The sequence below is a fragment of the Agelaius tricolor genome, unplaced genomic scaffold (genome assembly GCF_023055355.1).
Source record: "Agelaius tricolor isolate 1412-34295 unplaced genomic scaffold, bAgeTri1.0.p SCAF_54, whole genome shotgun sequence".
NCBI classification, from domain to species: Eukaryota; Metazoa; Chordata; class Aves; order Passeriformes; family Icteridae; genus Agelaius; species Agelaius tricolor.
In genome coordinates, this window is record NW_027269314.1 from 1,488,033 (window position 1) to 1,505,806 (window position 17,774).

A 17,774-nucleotide genomic window follows, 5' to 3' on the forward strand; every position below is an offset into this window, starting at 1 on the left:
TCAGTTAAAGCAATCAGTGCAAAACTTCTGCAGCTCAGTCAAACCTCCTCAGTAAAGCCACCAGAGAACTTCTCCAGAGCAGCCAAACTTCCTCAGTAAATCCACTATAGAACTTCTGCAGCTCAGTCAAACCTCCTCAGTAAAGCCACCAGCACAGAACTTCTCCAGCGCAGCCAAACTTCCTCAGTAAATCCTATAGAACTTCTCCAGCCCAGCCCAAAGCCCCTCAGAGTAAAGCCACCACAGAACTCCAGAGCAGCCTAATCTCCTCAGTTAGAGCCACCAAAGAACTTCTCCAGCCCAGCCAAAACCTCTCAGTTAAATCCACCAGGGAACTTCTCCAGCTCAGTCAAACCTCCTCAGTAAAGCCACCAGAGAACTTTTCCAGCTCAGTCAAACCTCCTCACTTAAAGCCACCAGAGAACTTCTCCAGCCCAGTGAAATCTCCTCAGTAAAGCCACCAGGGAACTTCTCCAGCCCGGCCCAGCCTCCTCAGCGTGTCCCATCTGTGATGGGATCTTCCCACAGGGCTCAAGGTCACAACCACCATCTCCCAAGGGAATCCCCCCTGGAAGTGCCCATGGCTGAGGGAAGGGTTAGGCCTTGTTGGGTGCAGCTGGTTGAATCCAGGAGAGCTCCGGGGTGCTCAGAGCTCAAAGCGTTCTCATCGTGCCTTAACGTGGGCGAGACAGCATCCCATTGATTATCAGGGAATCATGGAATGTTTGGGTGGGAAGGGACCCTAAAGCCCATCTCATTCCATGGCCAGGGACACCTCCCACTGTCCCAGGTTGCTCCAAGTCCCGATGTCCAAGCTGATCTTGGACATTCCCACCCACAACCTGATCCTCTCTACGGCAGGTAGAGGGTCTGCACCAGGAATTAAACCCATAAAAATGGGGAAATCCTTTGGGACCAGAGCGGGATTTAGCCCAAACCCCTCAGGCTGGCACCACAGGGAATGATCCCGATGCCTGCGTGCGCAACGCCACCAGGGAGGTTTTGGATCATGGCGCTGCCCTGAAAACAGCTCCAGCAGGAGATTATCTCCTCAAACACTCACAAAAGACTCTTAACACGCTTTCCTGGCACCAAGGCGTGGCTTAGGAGCTCTCACCGACTCTCAGAGGCGCTTTACAAGCTGTGTTTAAACTGGGATTAAACGCGGAGTTTACGCCGTGCTTCCAGCTCGGCACCGCCGGTTTCGTTATCGTGGCACGGCAACGTTTGATCCCTGTGCTGGGAAGGGTTTTTTCCCCAGCTCTGCAAACTTGATTTGGATCTTCAGGCCACATCCATCTTCAGACAGAAGGAAAAATGGTTTTTTTATTTAAAAAAGGAGCCGAGCCGTGCGTTGCAGGGCAGGGTGCTCCATCTCCGGCTCGCCGCCGCTCCCAGGGTCCGGAGCGTCCATCACTCACCTCCCAGCAAACACCTGCACCAAAATGAAGATGAAGCATGGCAACCATAAAGTTTAGCAGAGCTCTGGGGTTTTTTCTTTGCTTTTCATCATTTGTTTGTGCTTTTCTGACACGCTGGGTTATTTAAAACCCTGCTCGTGCCAATTCCTCATCTCTGAGAGCTGCGGGAAGTACGGCGCTGCCCGGCTGTGATTTTTCTTCATTAATTCCAACAGACACTTGAGTTTTAGCTGTGGCCAAGGAGTTTTGACAGAATCAGGGAATATCCTGAGTTGAGGGACCCACAGGATCGTGGATCCAAGCCTGGCCCTGCACAGACACCCCAAAATCCCACCCTGCCCATGCGAGTGTGTCCAATGCTCCTGGAGCTCTGGCAGCCTCGGGGCTGTGCCCATTCCCTGGGAGCCTGGACAGTGCCAGCACCCTCTGGATGAGGAATTTTTCCCTGAAATCCAGCCTGAGCCTCCCCTGGAACAGCTCCAGCATTCCCTGGTGCTGTCCCTGTCACAGCTGCCCCTTGGGATGAACAGATCCTGATGAGTTTCCCCTGAGCCTCCTCTGCTCCAGATGGACATTCCCAGTGCCCTCAAGCCCTCCATGTGTCATTGGGATGTTCCAGATGGAAGCAGAGGATGGGAAATCAAAGCTCTGCTGCCAAGACCTAGGACCTTGCTGAGGGCAGGGCATGGGGCTCCTGACCCTTCCTGGAAGAGCAGCAGAAAATCCCTGGAGTAGCTCACACTCCACTTCAGCGGGAATTTACAGAGGATTGTAACTCTTGGAGAGGCCTTGGAGGTTCTCAGTTCCAGGTGAACCATGGAATGGTTTGGGTTGGATCTTAAATCCCAGGTGGATCCAAGCCCCAGTGTCCAACCTGGCCTTGGGCACTGCCAGGGATCCAGGGGCAGCCCCAGCAAATCTGGGAATCCCAGCCCAGGCAGGAATTCCTTGCCAAGATCCCAGCCCAATCTCCCCTTTCCCAGTGGGAGCCATTCCCTGGCTCCTGTCCCTGCAGGCCTTGTCCCCAGCCCCTCTCCAGCTCTCCTGGAGCCCCTCCAGGGACTCTGAGGATTCCCTGGAATTTTCCCTTTGCCAGGGGAACACCCCTCAGCAAGAACTTCATGAGCTTCCCCTGTGCTCACCTCTCCAGCCTGCCCAGGTCCCACTGGATGCCCTCCTTTCCCACACCACACAAAATAAAGACCCCAGGAAGGTTTTTCTGTCCCTGCTGACCAAAATTTCAGAGGAACAACCCTGTAACACCCCAAGCAGGGGTCAGATCAACCTGGGGAGGAACCCCAAGGGTGACCCACACCTGCCCTGAGCACCAAATTCTGGTCAGGAGAGAGTGAATGAGAAGTGACCCCAGAAATGGGTGAAAAGGAGCCAACAATTGAGATGAAATGTCACATAATTAAGCCTGAAACAGGGAAAAGGATGGGAAAAGCAATTTCATCATCAGGGCTTGGCAGCACCATGACTCTGAGAGGCTTCCCCAAGTGGAAGGGGCACTTCAGGATGTTCCTTATGGGAATGTTCCCCCAGGACTTATTACAGAGATGGCAAAGGAGATCCAAACAAGCCCAGAAGCAGCTTCTGGCTCAGCCTTCCCTCCTTCTGCCTTTTCCACACAGGATTAGGCCAGGCCTGAAACTGTTTCAGGTGCAAATGCCCACTGTCCTGACTGTGAACCTGAATCTTCTCAGGCCAGCTGAGAACATGACCTTTTATTCACATTACTCTTGAAGTTTAAACACCTAAAAATCTTTTCTTAAAAAACACTCAGTTTTTCCTCTCACAGAACACATGGATGCCTCACAGTTTAGATCCAGTATTATCTGAAGAAAAGCAAAACTATATAGAAATATTTTTTTCTGCTTTTTAAGCCTGAATCCCTTTCCCCCTTTGTATTTATTATCAGAGAACTCGGAGATGCCACAGGAGTTTCAATCACGGTGTTAAATGTCTGCTCAGAGAACAGAAGGTACCACCAGGGATGAGCAGCAGCTCCTACCCTGGGCACCGAGATTTAAAACCCTCCCAGAATTTATGGGTTTCACTCCTTATAAATAAGACCCGACTTAATCCTTTCCTGCCTCACCCCTGCGCTCCACGAGTTACTGCAGCTCCTTATAAAGTCAGCCCTGGCTTGTGAACATCAATTTCAGGCCATTTCCCCGGGAATACAGCGGGAAATCTGCTGGATAAGCAGCTGCTGCTGACAGGAGACAAACGAGCGCGCGGCCGCTGATATATCAGCGCTAATAAGCTGCTGCTGCGGCTGAAGGTTGTTTGTATTCCCGCTTGGAACGGCTCTGGCTGGCAGGAATCGAGCACATCCTCCTGCCACAGATGCCCACCTCGGCTCTCAGGAGCTTATTTACGATGGGGTTTCGCTTCAGGGCAGTTTTTTTGTTGTTGTTTTTTTTTTTTTTTGAGTTTTCCTGCAGCGCTGGAAGAGCCGGACTCGCCCGGGACACACGGAGCTGAGTCTGGCATGGACGTGTTTGCCCACAGCCACAACCCTCCCAAAATGGTTACCCCCCTGAAATGGTTACCTGCCCCAACCCTCCCAAAATGGTTACCCTCCTGAAATGGTTACCTGCCCCAATCCTCCCAAAATCATTATCCACCCCAACCCTCCTGAAATTGTTACCCTCCTGAAATGGTTACCTGACCCAACCCTCTCAAAATCGTTACGCACCCCAACCCACCCAAAATCATTACCATCCCAAAATCATTACCCATCCCAACCCTCCCAAAATGGTTACCCTCCCCAAAATCATTACCCTCCTAAAATGGTTACCCGCCCCAATCATCCCAAAATCGTTACCCACCCCAACCCTCCCGAAATGGTTACCTGCCCGAACCCTCTCAAAATCGTCACCCACCCCAATCCTCCCAAAATGTTGCCCTTCCAAAATGGTTACCTGCCCCAACCCTCCCAAAGTCATTACCCACCCCAACCCTCTCAAAATGGTTACCCTCCCAAAATCATTACCCTCCTGAAATGGTTACCTGCCCCAATCATCCCAAAATTGTTACCCACCCCAATTCTCCCAAAATCATTACCCCTCTAACCTTCCTGAAATTGTTACCCATCCCAACCCTCCCAAATTCATTACCCTCCTGAAATGGTTACCCGCCCCAATCATCCCAAAATCACTACCCACCCCAACGCTCCCAAAATTGTTACCCACCCCAACCCTCCTGAAATCATCACCCACCCCAACCCTCCTGAAATCATTACCCTCCCGAAATGGTTGGTTACCCTCCCGAAATGGTGCCCTGCCCCACCCTCGGTGGCGGTGCCAGGACCTGTGCCCTGGCACGCAGCGGGATCCCCGCGGTGTCGCCGCAGCTGTCGGGAGCTCACAGGAGCCGCCGCGCTCAGCCGGCCCCGCGCTAATTCCCCGATGATTTTCGGGAGCGTGGCAGAAGCTGGGGCACTCCCAAAGGCCTTGTCCCCGTGCCAGCACCCTGAGCAGACACCAGTGACGTCCTGATCCTGCTCCCCAGCGTGGCTCCAGCCCTGCCTGGGATTCAGGAACAGCTTCTCTTCTCCAGGGGAACACCCCTCGGGATGAGCTTCATGAGCTTCCCCTGTGCTCACCTCTCCAGCCTGCCCAGGTCCCACTGGATGCCCTCCTTTCCCACACCACACAAAATAAAAGCCCCAGGAAGGTTTTCTGTCCCTACTGAGCAAAATTTCAGAGGAACAAACCCCTTAACACCCCAAGCAGGGGTCAGATCAACCTGGGGAGGAACCCCAAGGGTGACCCACACCTGCCCTGGGCACCAAATTCTGGTCAGGAGAGAGTGAATGAGAAGCGACACCCTGGTCAGGAGAGAGTGAATGCCCAGACACCCTGGTCCCTCCAGCTCAGGAACAATTTGTCCAAAGGAGAGGATCAGATCTGGACAGGGAACAAAGAGCGGGAATGCAGCCCTGAGCTGAGCACTCTGCAGGGAAAGGGGAAAACACACACCTCAAAGGCACCAATGCTCCTTTACCGACGTGGCAGAAAACTGAAGAGCTTCATACCCCATGAAGCAATCCCAGGAACAGCTCTGTGGGGTCATTCATTATTAAAGACCTTTGCAAATCCCATCAAAACCTGGATTTGCACTGGGAAGAACAGGGATCACAGGTGAAAGCTGGCAGATCTCCATGGCCAAGATGCCCAAACCTCTCCTTGGTCCAACCTCAGTCAAACAAAGCCATTCCAAGGGTGTTATCCCAGCAAAATCCACAGATTTATTCTTTTGTGGCTCATTCCTAGCAATGAATCCCTCTGTCCACAGCTCCTAATAGAACCTCGGGGTTGCCATGACACCTTGCAAGGTGACACTGCCCTCCCTGTGCCACCCAGGATCCCTCTGGACACACAGGAAGGATCCAGAAGGTTCCCTGAGGCTCAAGGTGACCCAGGATCCCTCTGGACACACAGGAAGGATCCAGAAGGTTCCCTGAGGCTCAAGGTGACCCAGGATCTCTCTGGACACACAGGAAGGATCCAGAAGGTTCCCTGTGGATCAAGGTGACCCAGGATCCCTCTGGACACACAGGAAGGATCCAGAAGGTTCCCTGTGGCCACTCCAAACACTGAAAGGGAGGAGCCAAGCTCCAAATCTCTCCCAGAGATGCAGCCAAGGGGCTCCTACAAGAACACACCACCACAGGATCACTGAGGCTGGAAAAGCCCTCCAGGATCACCGAGTCCAGTCTGTGACCAAACCACACCTTGTCCCCATCCTGAGCGCTGAGTGCCACGTCCAGGTGGTACCTCCAGGCCTGGGGGCTCTCCCTGGGCCATCCCAAAGCCCAGTGTCCATCCTGCTTGAGGAGAGCAGCCACAAAATCCTCTCTTTCCATGCAGATCCCACCCCTGGGCAGGCAGGGAAGGCTGTGGGCTCCCAGGGGCAGCCCCGGTGGGGAAGGGCCACGCGGAGGCTCTGGAGCCGGCCCTGCTGCCGGGAGCGTTTGTTTAGACACGGCCAATCTGTTCCCAATTAGGGAGAGGAAACGCCAAGAGGCTGCCTTGTTAATTAAGGAACTGGCTATCAAAGGACTCATTAAGAGCTACTGAAATGGAATGGTTGTTCAAATAAATACCCATTAATCTTAACGTGCAATCAGGAACGCGCTGCCAGTCCCCGCCACCCTGCAGGAGCACCTCTGGCTGCCAGGGAATCGTGGAATGGGTTGGGTTGGATCCCAAAGATCACCCAGGTCCACCCTGGCACCTCCCACTATCCCAGGGTGCTCCAAGCCCTATCCTTGGGCTCTTCCAGGGGTCCAGGGGCAGCCACAGCCTCCCTTCACCTGTTGGTACCTCCTGCACTTCCCCTGGCCCCAACCAGGTGGGATGTGGTCCCAGAAATCCAAACCCAACTCCTGCTGTAGCAGGAGAACCCTCCCAGCGACTCCCCGAGGAACTAACGCAGTATTTCCATGGAAAACAAAGCCTGACAGGCTCCAAGTGCTCTCAGAGTTTCCAATTATTTTTTTTAGCTACCAGCAGAATTCCTTCTTCGCCCACAACAAGCATCGGGATTGATGCGATTAAGGATATTTAGACGTGCAAAATCCAGGGACTTCAGACAGCAGAAAAGCAGGCCAGAAAATGGGAATCCTTTGGTATTAAATGTACAATTTTCTATAAACACCACGAGTTGTCCCCATAATTTCAACACTGAATTTCCTGACTTTCCCAATCCATAAGGCAGCGCTGGGATGTTTTGCAGAGGATGGAAACGTGATGGGGAAATAATGAGCAATTGTTTGGTAGCACAAACCCCAGGATAATCCCAGTGGATCCTCTCTCTGTGGCCACAGATGGAGACTTCAGACCCTGCAGACCTCCCAGGGCTCATCTCCTGCTCCAGAAGCTTCTGGATCCCCTGGCTGCCTCAAATCCCCCTAAACTGGGGGCAAATTGAGTCAATCAGCTCTGGAAATTTTTCCTGCCTTGCCTGTCTTGTCCTGATTTGCCTTTTTTTTTTTTTAAACAACAGTTCTGCACTCACTGAAGGTGGCAGAAAAACCCCAAACCATCACCCAAAAGCACAAACACTTCCCAAAGCGTCAAAACAAATGAACGACGAGTACCTGTGATTTTTAAAAATATTTTTAAGAGGTTTACTTAAAAAATAAACCTTTCATTATTTGCCCAAAAGTCAATTTTCAACTGGACCAAGTGGGTTTTTTTGTGGAGATTTTTGGTTGGATTTTTTTTTTCTGGTTTGTTTTGGGTGTTTTCAGCTTTGTTTTAGTTTAAAAAAACCACACAAATCATACAAAACCTCTACCAAGGAAAAAAAAAAGAAAAAAAAAAGACAACACAAAAGCTGTGGTTCTGCACTCAAGATCCTGCAAAGAAATGGGTTCCCCAGGACAAAGAGGTCCCAAAGAATGAGAAGATGCCCAAGCAAGGACACCCCAAGCCCCAGTGATGTGTCTGGTTGGTTGCCAATATCACCCCGAGCTTGGTGGCCTCCAGAGTTGTCCCCTCAAGGCTGGGGCTCAGCTCAGTCACCACCGTGGCCACACCAACCTCCAGGGCTGCATCCCACACAAACCCTGCAGGTACCAAGAAAACTCTTAATTAATTCTATTTACTCAGCTTTGCAGCACTCATTAAGAATAGATCCCTTTTTTGTCCCTAATTTTTTCTTATGGAAGGAGGACGGGAGCAGAGCCATTCCTGGTTTCCAGCTGTGGGCTCTGTCACTCCGCGCTGACGTGACACACGTGGCACACGAGGGGTGGCTGACGTGGTGTGGCCACCAACGGGCCCTGAGTGACTTCAGCCCCTGGCAGACCTGGATTTGATCCCTGGCTCCGTGGAGCCATCCCAGGAGCTGAACACTGGAGCCACTGTGTGGATTTTTTATGGAGCTGGAAAAAGGGGCCGGAGCCAAGTTAGGAGGTGACGTTCACGTGGCTTTGGGATTTGCCAAGGAAAAGAAGAAGGAGGGAAACCTTCCAGCCAAGGTTGGCTTGTGGGTCAGGGCTCCTGGGCACATGGGAATGGCTGCTGGAGGAAGGGATATTCAATGGGATGCTCCTCAGCCTTGGATCAATGGGATGCTCCTCAGCCTTGGATCAACAAGATGCTGCTCAGCTTTGGATCAATAGGATGTTCCTCAGTCTTGGATCCATGGGACTCTCCTCTGCCATGGATCAATAGGATGTTCCTTAATCTTGGATCCATGGGATGCTCCTTAGCCTTGTATCAATAGGATGATCATCAGCCTTGGACCAACGGGATGTTCCTCAGTCTAGGATCCATGGGATGATCCTCAGCCTTGGATCCATGGAATACTCCAAGCCTTGAACCAATGGGATGTTCCTCAGCGCTGGATCCATGGGATCCTCTGAACCTTGGAGCTCCTGATGACTCAAGAAAAGAGGCGATGTCTGCACACACATTTGTTTGGGAAGGCATTTTGGATTCCATCCACACTGGGACACAGGGAATGGCCAATGTCACTGTCACCATGACAGCAGCGTCCCTTCCAACAGCCCCAACACCCACTCCCGGCCAGGACAGACATCCATGCCCTGATTTCCCAGGAATGGGGAGGCCTCTTCTGCCCAGGATCGGCCATTCCAGAAGTGATGAACCTTGGGTCACCCATGGAAGAACCCTCGCTGCTGGGATTTTGGCCTTGACTGTGACCACCCCTATCTCAGTTCGAGAGACATGAACGTCCCACCATGGAAGATCTCAGGTTCACCACAGAAAACCTATGGAGAGCAGCACCAATCAACCCAATTCCAAGCAGGATTTGTCTCCTGCAAAGACCAACTCAACTGGAGAACTCCAAAGAGCCAAAATGTGGAGGAGCTCCAACCAACCTGGAAGGCCCCATTCCCTGCCTGAGCCAGGATCTCTCCCAAATTCCCGTGGAAGCTGAGCCCATTCCAGTGGCTGCATTCCAGAGGTGTAGAAAAACTCCACAGGGTGTCCTTTGCCAAACACTTCCCACCTTGATGATATTTTGGGAAAACGGGATCTGACAACAGGACCAACGCATGGCAGAGCTGAACTCCCACCAGAAGCTCAGGGACAACCAGACAAACAACAACAAAAAAAAAAAGGGGGAAGAAAAGAGAAAAGCAAACCCAGCAATTATCCTCACCACACCAAAAATAAACCGGCCACTGCAGCCCGATACAAATCCCTGACATTCCAACAAAAGAGGAAGAAAACTTTGGCTGTGCCCAAGATGCCCAAGGTCAACAGCTGGAAGTATTTTGGCTGGAGCTGGGGGAAGCTCAAGGAAGAGGGAAATCACACTGGGGGTGATGGTCACAACCAGCTCCTGCAGACAGGGCTGAAAGGGGCTTTTATTAAAAATATTTAATGCTGTTTTATTCGGTTTGGGGCTTTTTGGGGGTCTTTAATGATTTGTGGAGTAGCCAGCTCCATGGAAAGGTTTTTCCTCTGAAGGAATCAAGAGGTCTTGGAATCATGAGAAGCCTGAAAAGGAGAAGCAAAAACACCCAACAGCAAAGGCACAACTCAAGGAGGTTGGAACCACAGAAATCGTGGGATTTGGGATATCAGAGGCTCTGGGACAGGAGCAGGCACAGGAACACACAATTTGTCACTGTGTCAGAGCCAATGAGTGACTTCTGCTTGATGATTTTTGTTAAATAGGAAAAAAATGAACAGGGGAAGGGAAGGGAAGGGAAGGGAAGGGAAGGGAAGGGAAGGGAAGGGAAGGGAAGGGAAGGGAAGGGAAGGGAAGGACCTCGGGATGCAGATGGCACAGCCGAGCACAGGGCAGCTCCTTTGGAGCCCTAAAGAGCCCAGAGTGAGCAGAGATCTCCTCTGGAAGCTCCAGGGTTTGCAGCAAAGTTGGGAAGCTGCTGGGGAAAATCAGGCTATGTAAACATGCAAAAAACCAAGGAAACAGAAGATTCCACAATCTCTGTCTTTTTCCTTGTTCAACACCCAAAAGCAGAGCAGGATATTTTTAATTAAATGATTTTTTGGGAGTCAAGAACGTGGAAATGGTTGGGTGCAGAGCCTGTATCACCCAAAATGAGCTGGAGCATCCAGCTGCTCTCCGGGCTCCTGCAGTGCTGCAGGATCTCTCCAATGACCTCCACACCAGCCACAGGTGGGAAAGATTCCTGCCAGCCCAGGTTTGGGGTGGGACATCATCTGACCCTGAGAAATTCCAGGAATTACTCTAGCAACTACTCTAGGAATTACTATAGGAATTAGAACTTATCCTGGTTTGCCACTGGGTTTAACTGCAGGCACTCAAGAACAGAACCACCTGATCCCAACTGTCCCACCAGGCTGGAAGTTGAGCCTGGCAACAAAATCACAGAATCCTGGAATGGTTTGGATTGGGATGGACCTTGAAGATCATCCATGGGCAGGACACCTCCCACTGTCCCAGGTGGCTCCAAGCCCCAATGTCCAACCCGGCCTTGGACACTTCCAGGGATCCAGGGGCAGCCACAGCCAATCTGGGAATCCCATTCCAGGGCCTCACCCCCCTCACAGGGAAGAATTCCTTCCCAATATTCCATGTAAATCTCCCCAAAGCCAAAAGGTACAAATGAAACATGAAGTAGCCTTCATTTTTTTGGTCCTATTCGTGTCTCTCTCCTGGTCCCCATGCCCAGGATCCGAGACTCTCCCAGATCCTTGATGGAAAGCAGAGCTGCGGCCCGGCCGCGATCGGAGCGCGCGGCTCCAAACTGGAACGAACGAGACCAAAAAAAAAAAAAAGAAATTAAAAAAAAAATATGGACATATTTCATCCTCCTCTTTTGTGGGTTTTATTTTCTTTTGTATTCGCTTTGGGAATAACATTCTTTCCATTGGGAAGAGCCTGATTTTCCATTAAATACAAAGCAGCTGCCATCTTGGAAACAAAAAGCTGATTAAATACAGATTCTTTTTTTATTTTTTCCCCTCACTTATGAAGAGCAAGAACCACGTTTGTTTCTGCTGATTTATCGGGGCAAAGCTGCCAATTACGGCAGCAGGAAAACTTAAAGAGAGGGACTTGAATCGCTCCATCTTCCCGAAATAATTTTGTAATTACAATTCGATGTCGGAGAAAAAAAGGAAAGATCCAGAAGTTTGGAGCGCTCATCCTCCCTCTGGGACGATGACCCCGGGGGTTCCTCACTCTCTGCACACACAGGGACGCTCCAGATCCCCCATTTACGCAGATTCCCACCCTTTGGGATGCCGGGGGAAGGCTCGGCACACCGGGGTGACGCGCGGGGCCCGGAGGAGACGCAACCACTGCCCCACTGCGGCCCAGATGTTGAACAGACTGGAAAAAAGGATGAGCTCCAAGGAAAAATCCCAACCCATCCACTCCATTGCTGCTCCATGAGCCAGCAAAGCTCAGTCCAGGAGGTCTTTCCAAGCAGAGCCGAGTGACCGACAGGAGCAGCGTACGAACCTTCAGCTCATTTTTGTCTTTTCCCAAAAACTGAATCATAGCTTAAACTTCCATTTCAAAATTGAGGTGTTAGAGCTAAAAACCAGGCAGAAGATGGATGAAACACAGAGATGGGGAAAGCTGTAGGAATTAGTGACTGGTTTTCAATTAACCCATCGGGTTCTCCTGATTTCTTGCCCTTCATGAAACCCAACAAAAAACTCCAGAGGACGATGAGAATTCCATAGGGAACTGCACTTTGAGAAGTTTTTCCCACTCCTGCCATTCCATCTACCCAAAGCTGTAAGATCCAGGGAAAGCATTTCTGGAAAGGGACCCTGTGACGGTCACAAAATCATCGTCACCCGCGCTGGTGGCATCAGCCATGGCTGGTGGCTCCATCCTGAGCACCCAACTTCTCTGGGCACCCTCAGCTCAAGTGTCCCCTGCACAGGGACCCCCCCAAAGGTTTGGGCCCTTCCAGGGCAGCTGGGGCTCCTCCTGTGGATGGGTTAAGGAAGGTGTGGAGACCTTTGGAAGCTGTTCATGGATGTCCCTTTCCACATTCCCAACTTAAGGAGACCCTTGGATGAAACAAGAGGAAAGCAGGAAATTGCAAATCCTATGATTTCCCCTAAATTTCCTAAAGGGTAGAATCCCAACCCAAACTTTATCTCCTGGCAGGATTTTCGGAAGGTCCAGGCTGAGGCTCTGGAGCAGGAAGGAGAAGGCACGTTTGGATTCCACACACACCAGGGCTGGAATTTTGGCTGCCAGATTCCCTATGTCCCACATTTCTTAGGGATGGAGGTGCAGGCAAGAGAAAGCATCCAACACCTTCCTCAATCCCAGTTTGGAAAACAAAATTCCAAGCCAACCATGCTGAGGTGACTCCACAGAGGGAACAATCCCTAAGGAAGCATGCCCTGGTTTAAAGGATTTATGGCATTGGGCGTTTTGGCTTCCATTAATTTTCCAACTGCTGAAAGCAGACAAGGAACAAGGAAACCTTGGAATTCCAGATAACCTGGCTTAGCCAGACTCAAGTTTAGAGAGCTCCCAGGTTAATCAGGGGTCAGCCTGCCCCATCCAGCACTACCAAATCCATGGGATTTGGACACTCTGCTCCTTGCTTTAAAGCACCACCAGCTCCTGCTTTGACCGCTCAATCCTGACAAATATTTGGGATTCTGGAGGCACTTGGGAAACCAGGAATGGGCTGCTCCAGCCACCAGTCCATCCTCTCCCCTTCAAGGCATCCCTGCTTTACAGGAATTTTGCTGAACATTCATTCAGGCCATGCAATCCCCTAAAAGACTTGGATCACCTCTAGAGTGGAAAGCCCCAGACAAGGAAGATTCTGGATGCTGCTCATGGCCTGTCCATGTCCAATTCCTGCTTTTTTTTTACCTTTTAAACTTCCAGGATTAGCCACAACAACTTCCCACCAGACAAATTAACTCTGCTAAAACTCCTCCTTTGTCCTGCTACTTTGCACGATCCCATTTTTATTTTTCCTCCTCTTCCATGATTTATTCCCGCCAATTAATCCCAACAAGGCAGAGAACAGAAAATTAGGAGGGATAAAAGGAAGGAAAACTGGGATTTGTTGCCGTTAAGAACAAGCCTGACTAAGAGTGGGCTGGCAAAGCCCCTCCATATAAAGGGATTACTCCATCCCTGACCCTTTCCAGGGGAGCTCCAGGTATTATTTTCCATTGATTTACCTTAATGAAAGTAATGCCCCCATCTCCATAGGAAGCTGACTCCAGAGCTGTCTAGGCACTGGATCCAATTAAAGAAATAAATACATCTGGCTTCTAAACAGCTCCAAGCCTGGAAAAGCCACAGGGAAAAGGGCTTTTTGCATCTCTCCCTCTTGGGCTATGCCCTGAGGACAGCACGGGGGATGCCTGACATCCAACACCGCTCCTGGAATCCCCTGGCTGCAGGGAATGCCTGGAGCATCCTGGCTTTGATGGGAGCCAGCCTGGGATTGCTTTAACGAGGCTCCCTCTCTCCAGGAGCTGCTGTTGATTTGAGGCCTCAGTGTTGACTTAGAAACCCCCCCAGGTGCCTGGAGCCTGCAAATAGTCCAGGCTTTGCCAGGCTCGGTTTCCAGGGAAAGGGGCACAAGCATCCCACTGGAGCAGGGAATATCGGTCAGGATTCCCATGAAGAGCAGGGAATAAAGGCTGGAAAGCAGAAGCAGGGTCCAGGCTCTGAGTGTGACAACCCCACAGAATTCGCAGGTGGGTTTTGCTCCCATGGGCCTGGGTTTGCAGCCAGTGGGAATAGAGGAAACAAGGTGGCTGCAGAGCACTTTGTTTGCCATCCATCCCTGGAAATGCCGTGGGTTTTCCTCCTGCACATGGAACAAGCAGAGATGACAACAATCACAGGGGGTTGCTGAACCAGAAAGAAGGTCTGAAAAGTCTCCTTGGCTTTACTTTGGTGCTAATTGGCCAAATCCAAACTGGGAGATGGCACGTGTCAGGAATCCACATTATTTTCTGGAGAAAACCATGGAATCACAGAGTGGTTTGGGATGGAAGGGACCTTAAAGATGATCCAGTTCCACCCCCTGCCATGGCAGGGACACCTTCCACCATCCATCCCAGGTTGCTCCAAGCCCCATCCAGCCTGGCTTTGGACACTTCCCCTCCAGTCTGAGCTTAGTGATCCAATCCCTCAAACCGGGAGGAATTTCCAGCTGGAATTCCCATGGGGAATTTCTCCAAACAAGGAACATGGATTTTACAAACATCTTTTCTCTTTGGAGCAGAATGTGAGAATCTCATCCAGGTTTCCCTAATATCAGGCATTCCCCCTAATTCCCTGCAGATGCAGGTATTCCAGGGTGATAAAAGGAGCCACTTCAATTCACTAAACCCAACAATTTAGTGACCCATTGGGAAGGAAACCCTTTCCTTTGGTCTCTGATTTATCCCAGAATTATTTATCCCATCGATCTCAACTTTCAATCCATCTTTTCCTTTCCCCCTGGCTGACACAAGGGACCTTTTCTGGTTCAGTTCCCCCCTGAGCCTGGAGGTGTGAGCGGAGCAGAGCCAAGGCGCAGGACGCAGCGTCCGGTACTCACCGACATGGTGGAGTGGACATCCACCCGCCCCTACAGAGGACAACACAGCAGGTCAGGGTCAAAGGCAGAACAGAGCAGAGCAACAGGACAAAGGCAGAAAGGAGCCCAAAGGTCATCAGAGGTGCCCACAACCCCCCAGTGCTCCAATGGCAGCTCCGACATCGGCAAAGGATTGGGAAAGAAAATGGGGGCTCCTGGGAGGAGGGGGAAGAGGAGAATAAAGTACCACAAGAGGAGTTTTGGTGTCATTCTATCACAGATTGCTGGAATGGGTTGGGCTGGAGGGATCTTAAAGATCATCCTGATCCAAACATATCCCACTATCCCAGGTGGCTCCAAGCCCCAATGTCCAACCTGGCCTTGGGCACTGCCAGGGATCCAGGAGCAGCCACAGCAAATCTGGGAATTCCAGCCCAGCCCCTGCCCACCCTCCCAGCCAGGAATTCCTTGCCAAGATCCCAGCCCAATCTCCCCTTTCCCAGTGGAAGCCATTCCTTGGCTCCTGTCCCTCCTCTCCTTGTCCCTTTCCATCTCTCCTGTCTGCTCTGCACATCCCCATCCCTGCTCCTCAACAATCCCACCTGCAAGAGGTGATGGATGTCAAACCCTGGGAGTGACAGCTGGGATCAGCTCCAGCAGGGCTTGCTCAGCTCTTCCAAGGGCCAGGGGAGTTATTTAAGCACAGACTGGACTTGTGCAAACCCAGAGGTGACTCTGGTGCTCCTGAGATGTTTTCCTGATGGTTATTTTCCACTTGGGTCCCTCCCAAGGCGGCCGAGGCTGTGGTTGGTGCAAAGTTCATGGCATTTCGCTTCCATGCACAGGGCCTTGGCTTATAAATATTCCAGAGGGATTTGACTTTTCAAATAAAAACACAGGCAATCGTTCTCTTTGGAAAGAAAATAAACACTTGCAAAGCTCTTTCTACCAGAGCAAGAGCTGCCGGGGCCGTTCGTTTGCAAGGGGGAAGAGATGCCAAGAGAAGGCAAAAAACCATCACGGCTCCAGCTGAAATCTGTGCCTGCCATCTGGCAAAAATAAGCAGAAAAGGGGAAAAAAAAAATAGGGAAAAAAAAAAATTCCCTCTGCAGAGGGTTCACACTAAAGCGCTCAGCGGCAGAGGTTGGATTTGTTGGATCGCTGAAAGATTGCTTCCCCTTCCCAGGTCAGCCTCACCTCTTGACCTGCCCTGATTCCCTTCCAAAGGAGGTTATCGAGATACAAGACTAACAGAGGATTAAAGGAAACTGAAAATAAAAACAAAACACCCCCCCCTTCCCCCAGCCCCGCTCCCCTCCCCCAAGAAAACATCCTTGCTTTGTTAACCTGACAGTTCAGGGGAGGTGTTGACACAACCCTCCATCTCTGAGGAGCTTAATGTCAACAAATCAGTGTGTTTGGAGTAGCCCTGTCAATGCCATTTACATTAACTTGTCCAACAAGAAATAAAAACAACAATCAGCCATCAAAGACAAAAGGCTTTTTCAGTCATTCTTTGCAAAGTCTTAGGCTGGAAATGTTCATTTTTGGAGGCTGTGGCCCTTTGCTTGCTGAAAACCAGAAACCACCTTTTTTTGTTGGGTTTTTTTTTTTTTTAAGGCCTAAAATACTTTTTGCACTAAAATATTTTTTTTTTACCCTTAAAAAAAGAGGTTTTTCTTTTAAAGGAGACCCGAGCATCCCATATTAATGAGCTCCACAGCAGCAGCAGCAGCAGGAACCGACTCTCCCTGGTTAACGCAGGAAGAGGGCGGCCTTGGGAGCCAAATGTTAATTATGCTTTGATTCCCATCAGCGTTTTATTTGCTCGGAGACATTTTTGGGCACTTAGTGGAGCATTCTGGAATTGTGGCTCCAAACCACCATGACCGTTTCATGCAGCACTGGCATGCACCAAAACCCCGGGAAGTTCTCCGTGAACTTTTCCTGCCCCCCGGCACATGCTGTCCCCACGGCACTGGTGAGGGCTCAGCGTCCCCCAGAAAACTGCAACGTGCAAATAAATTCCAGGAATTCCCAAAATCAACTGGTTTCCATCATCTCCCACAATCCCTACTCTAAAGGAAAAAAAAAAAAAGGGATTGCAAGGCCTGGAAAAAGGGAAGGCTCTTTAGGCCGCTGTACCAGCCAGGATTTTGGGATTATTTTTGGGGGTTTTTTGCCAGGTCACCACAGAGGGTGTCGAGGCCTCATCTCTGGAAAAATCCAAGGTCATGGCTTGATCCAGTTGAAGATGTCCCCCAGAAAAATGCTACGTGCAAATAAATCCCAGCAATTCCCAGTTTCCATCATCTCCCACAATGCCTACTCCAAGGGAATAATTAGGGACTCACATTCCTGCTTGAGCTCCAGAGAAAATGGAGACTCTTTAGCTTATGTATCCAGATTTTGGGCTGGGTCAGTTTTGCTGCTTGAACTAGGTGCCCACAGAGGTGGTGGAGGCCTCATCCCTGGAAAAATCCAATGCCATGGCTCTGGACAACTTGATCCAGTTGAAGATGTCTCCCCAGAGAAGTACAAAATGCAAATAAATCCCAGGAATTCCCAAAATCAACTGGTTTTCATCATCTCCCACAATGCCTACTCCAAAGAAAAAAAAAAAACTGGGATTGCAAGGCCTGGAAAAAGGGGAGGCTCTTTAGGCCGCTATACCAGCCAGGATTTTGGGATTATTTTTGGGGTTTTTTTGCCAGGTCATCACAGAGGGTGTCAAGGACTCATCTCTGGAAAAATCCAAGGCCATGGCTGTGGACAGCTTGATCCAGTTGAAGATGTCCCCCAGAAAAATGCTACGTGCAAATAAATCCCAGCAATTCCCACTTTCC

The 17,774-nt window shown here is 50.6% G+C and overlaps 1 protein-coding gene across 3 annotated transcripts in view; it reads right to left on the bottom strand.

The window, feature by feature from the left end:
- The window catches only part of EXOC6B (exocyst complex component 6B), a 312,471-nt gene that overhangs the window by 82,008 nt on the left and 212,689 nt on the right, over positions 1 to 17,774 (bottom strand). For 2 of the 3 annotated variants that reach the window (XR_011684023.1, XM_071455766.1), the window contains exon 19: positions 14,950 to 14,979. The exons of the other annotated variant lie outside the window; for it this stretch is intronic. Coding sequence is in view for 1 of the 2 variants with exons in the window: in XM_071455766.1 (XP_071311867.1) it covers positions 14,950 to 14,979 (30 nt within the window). In the remaining variant the exon portion in view is untranslated. The remainder of the gene's footprint in view (positions 1 to 14,949; positions 14,980 to 17,774) is intronic. 3 annotated transcript variants of the gene reach the window in all.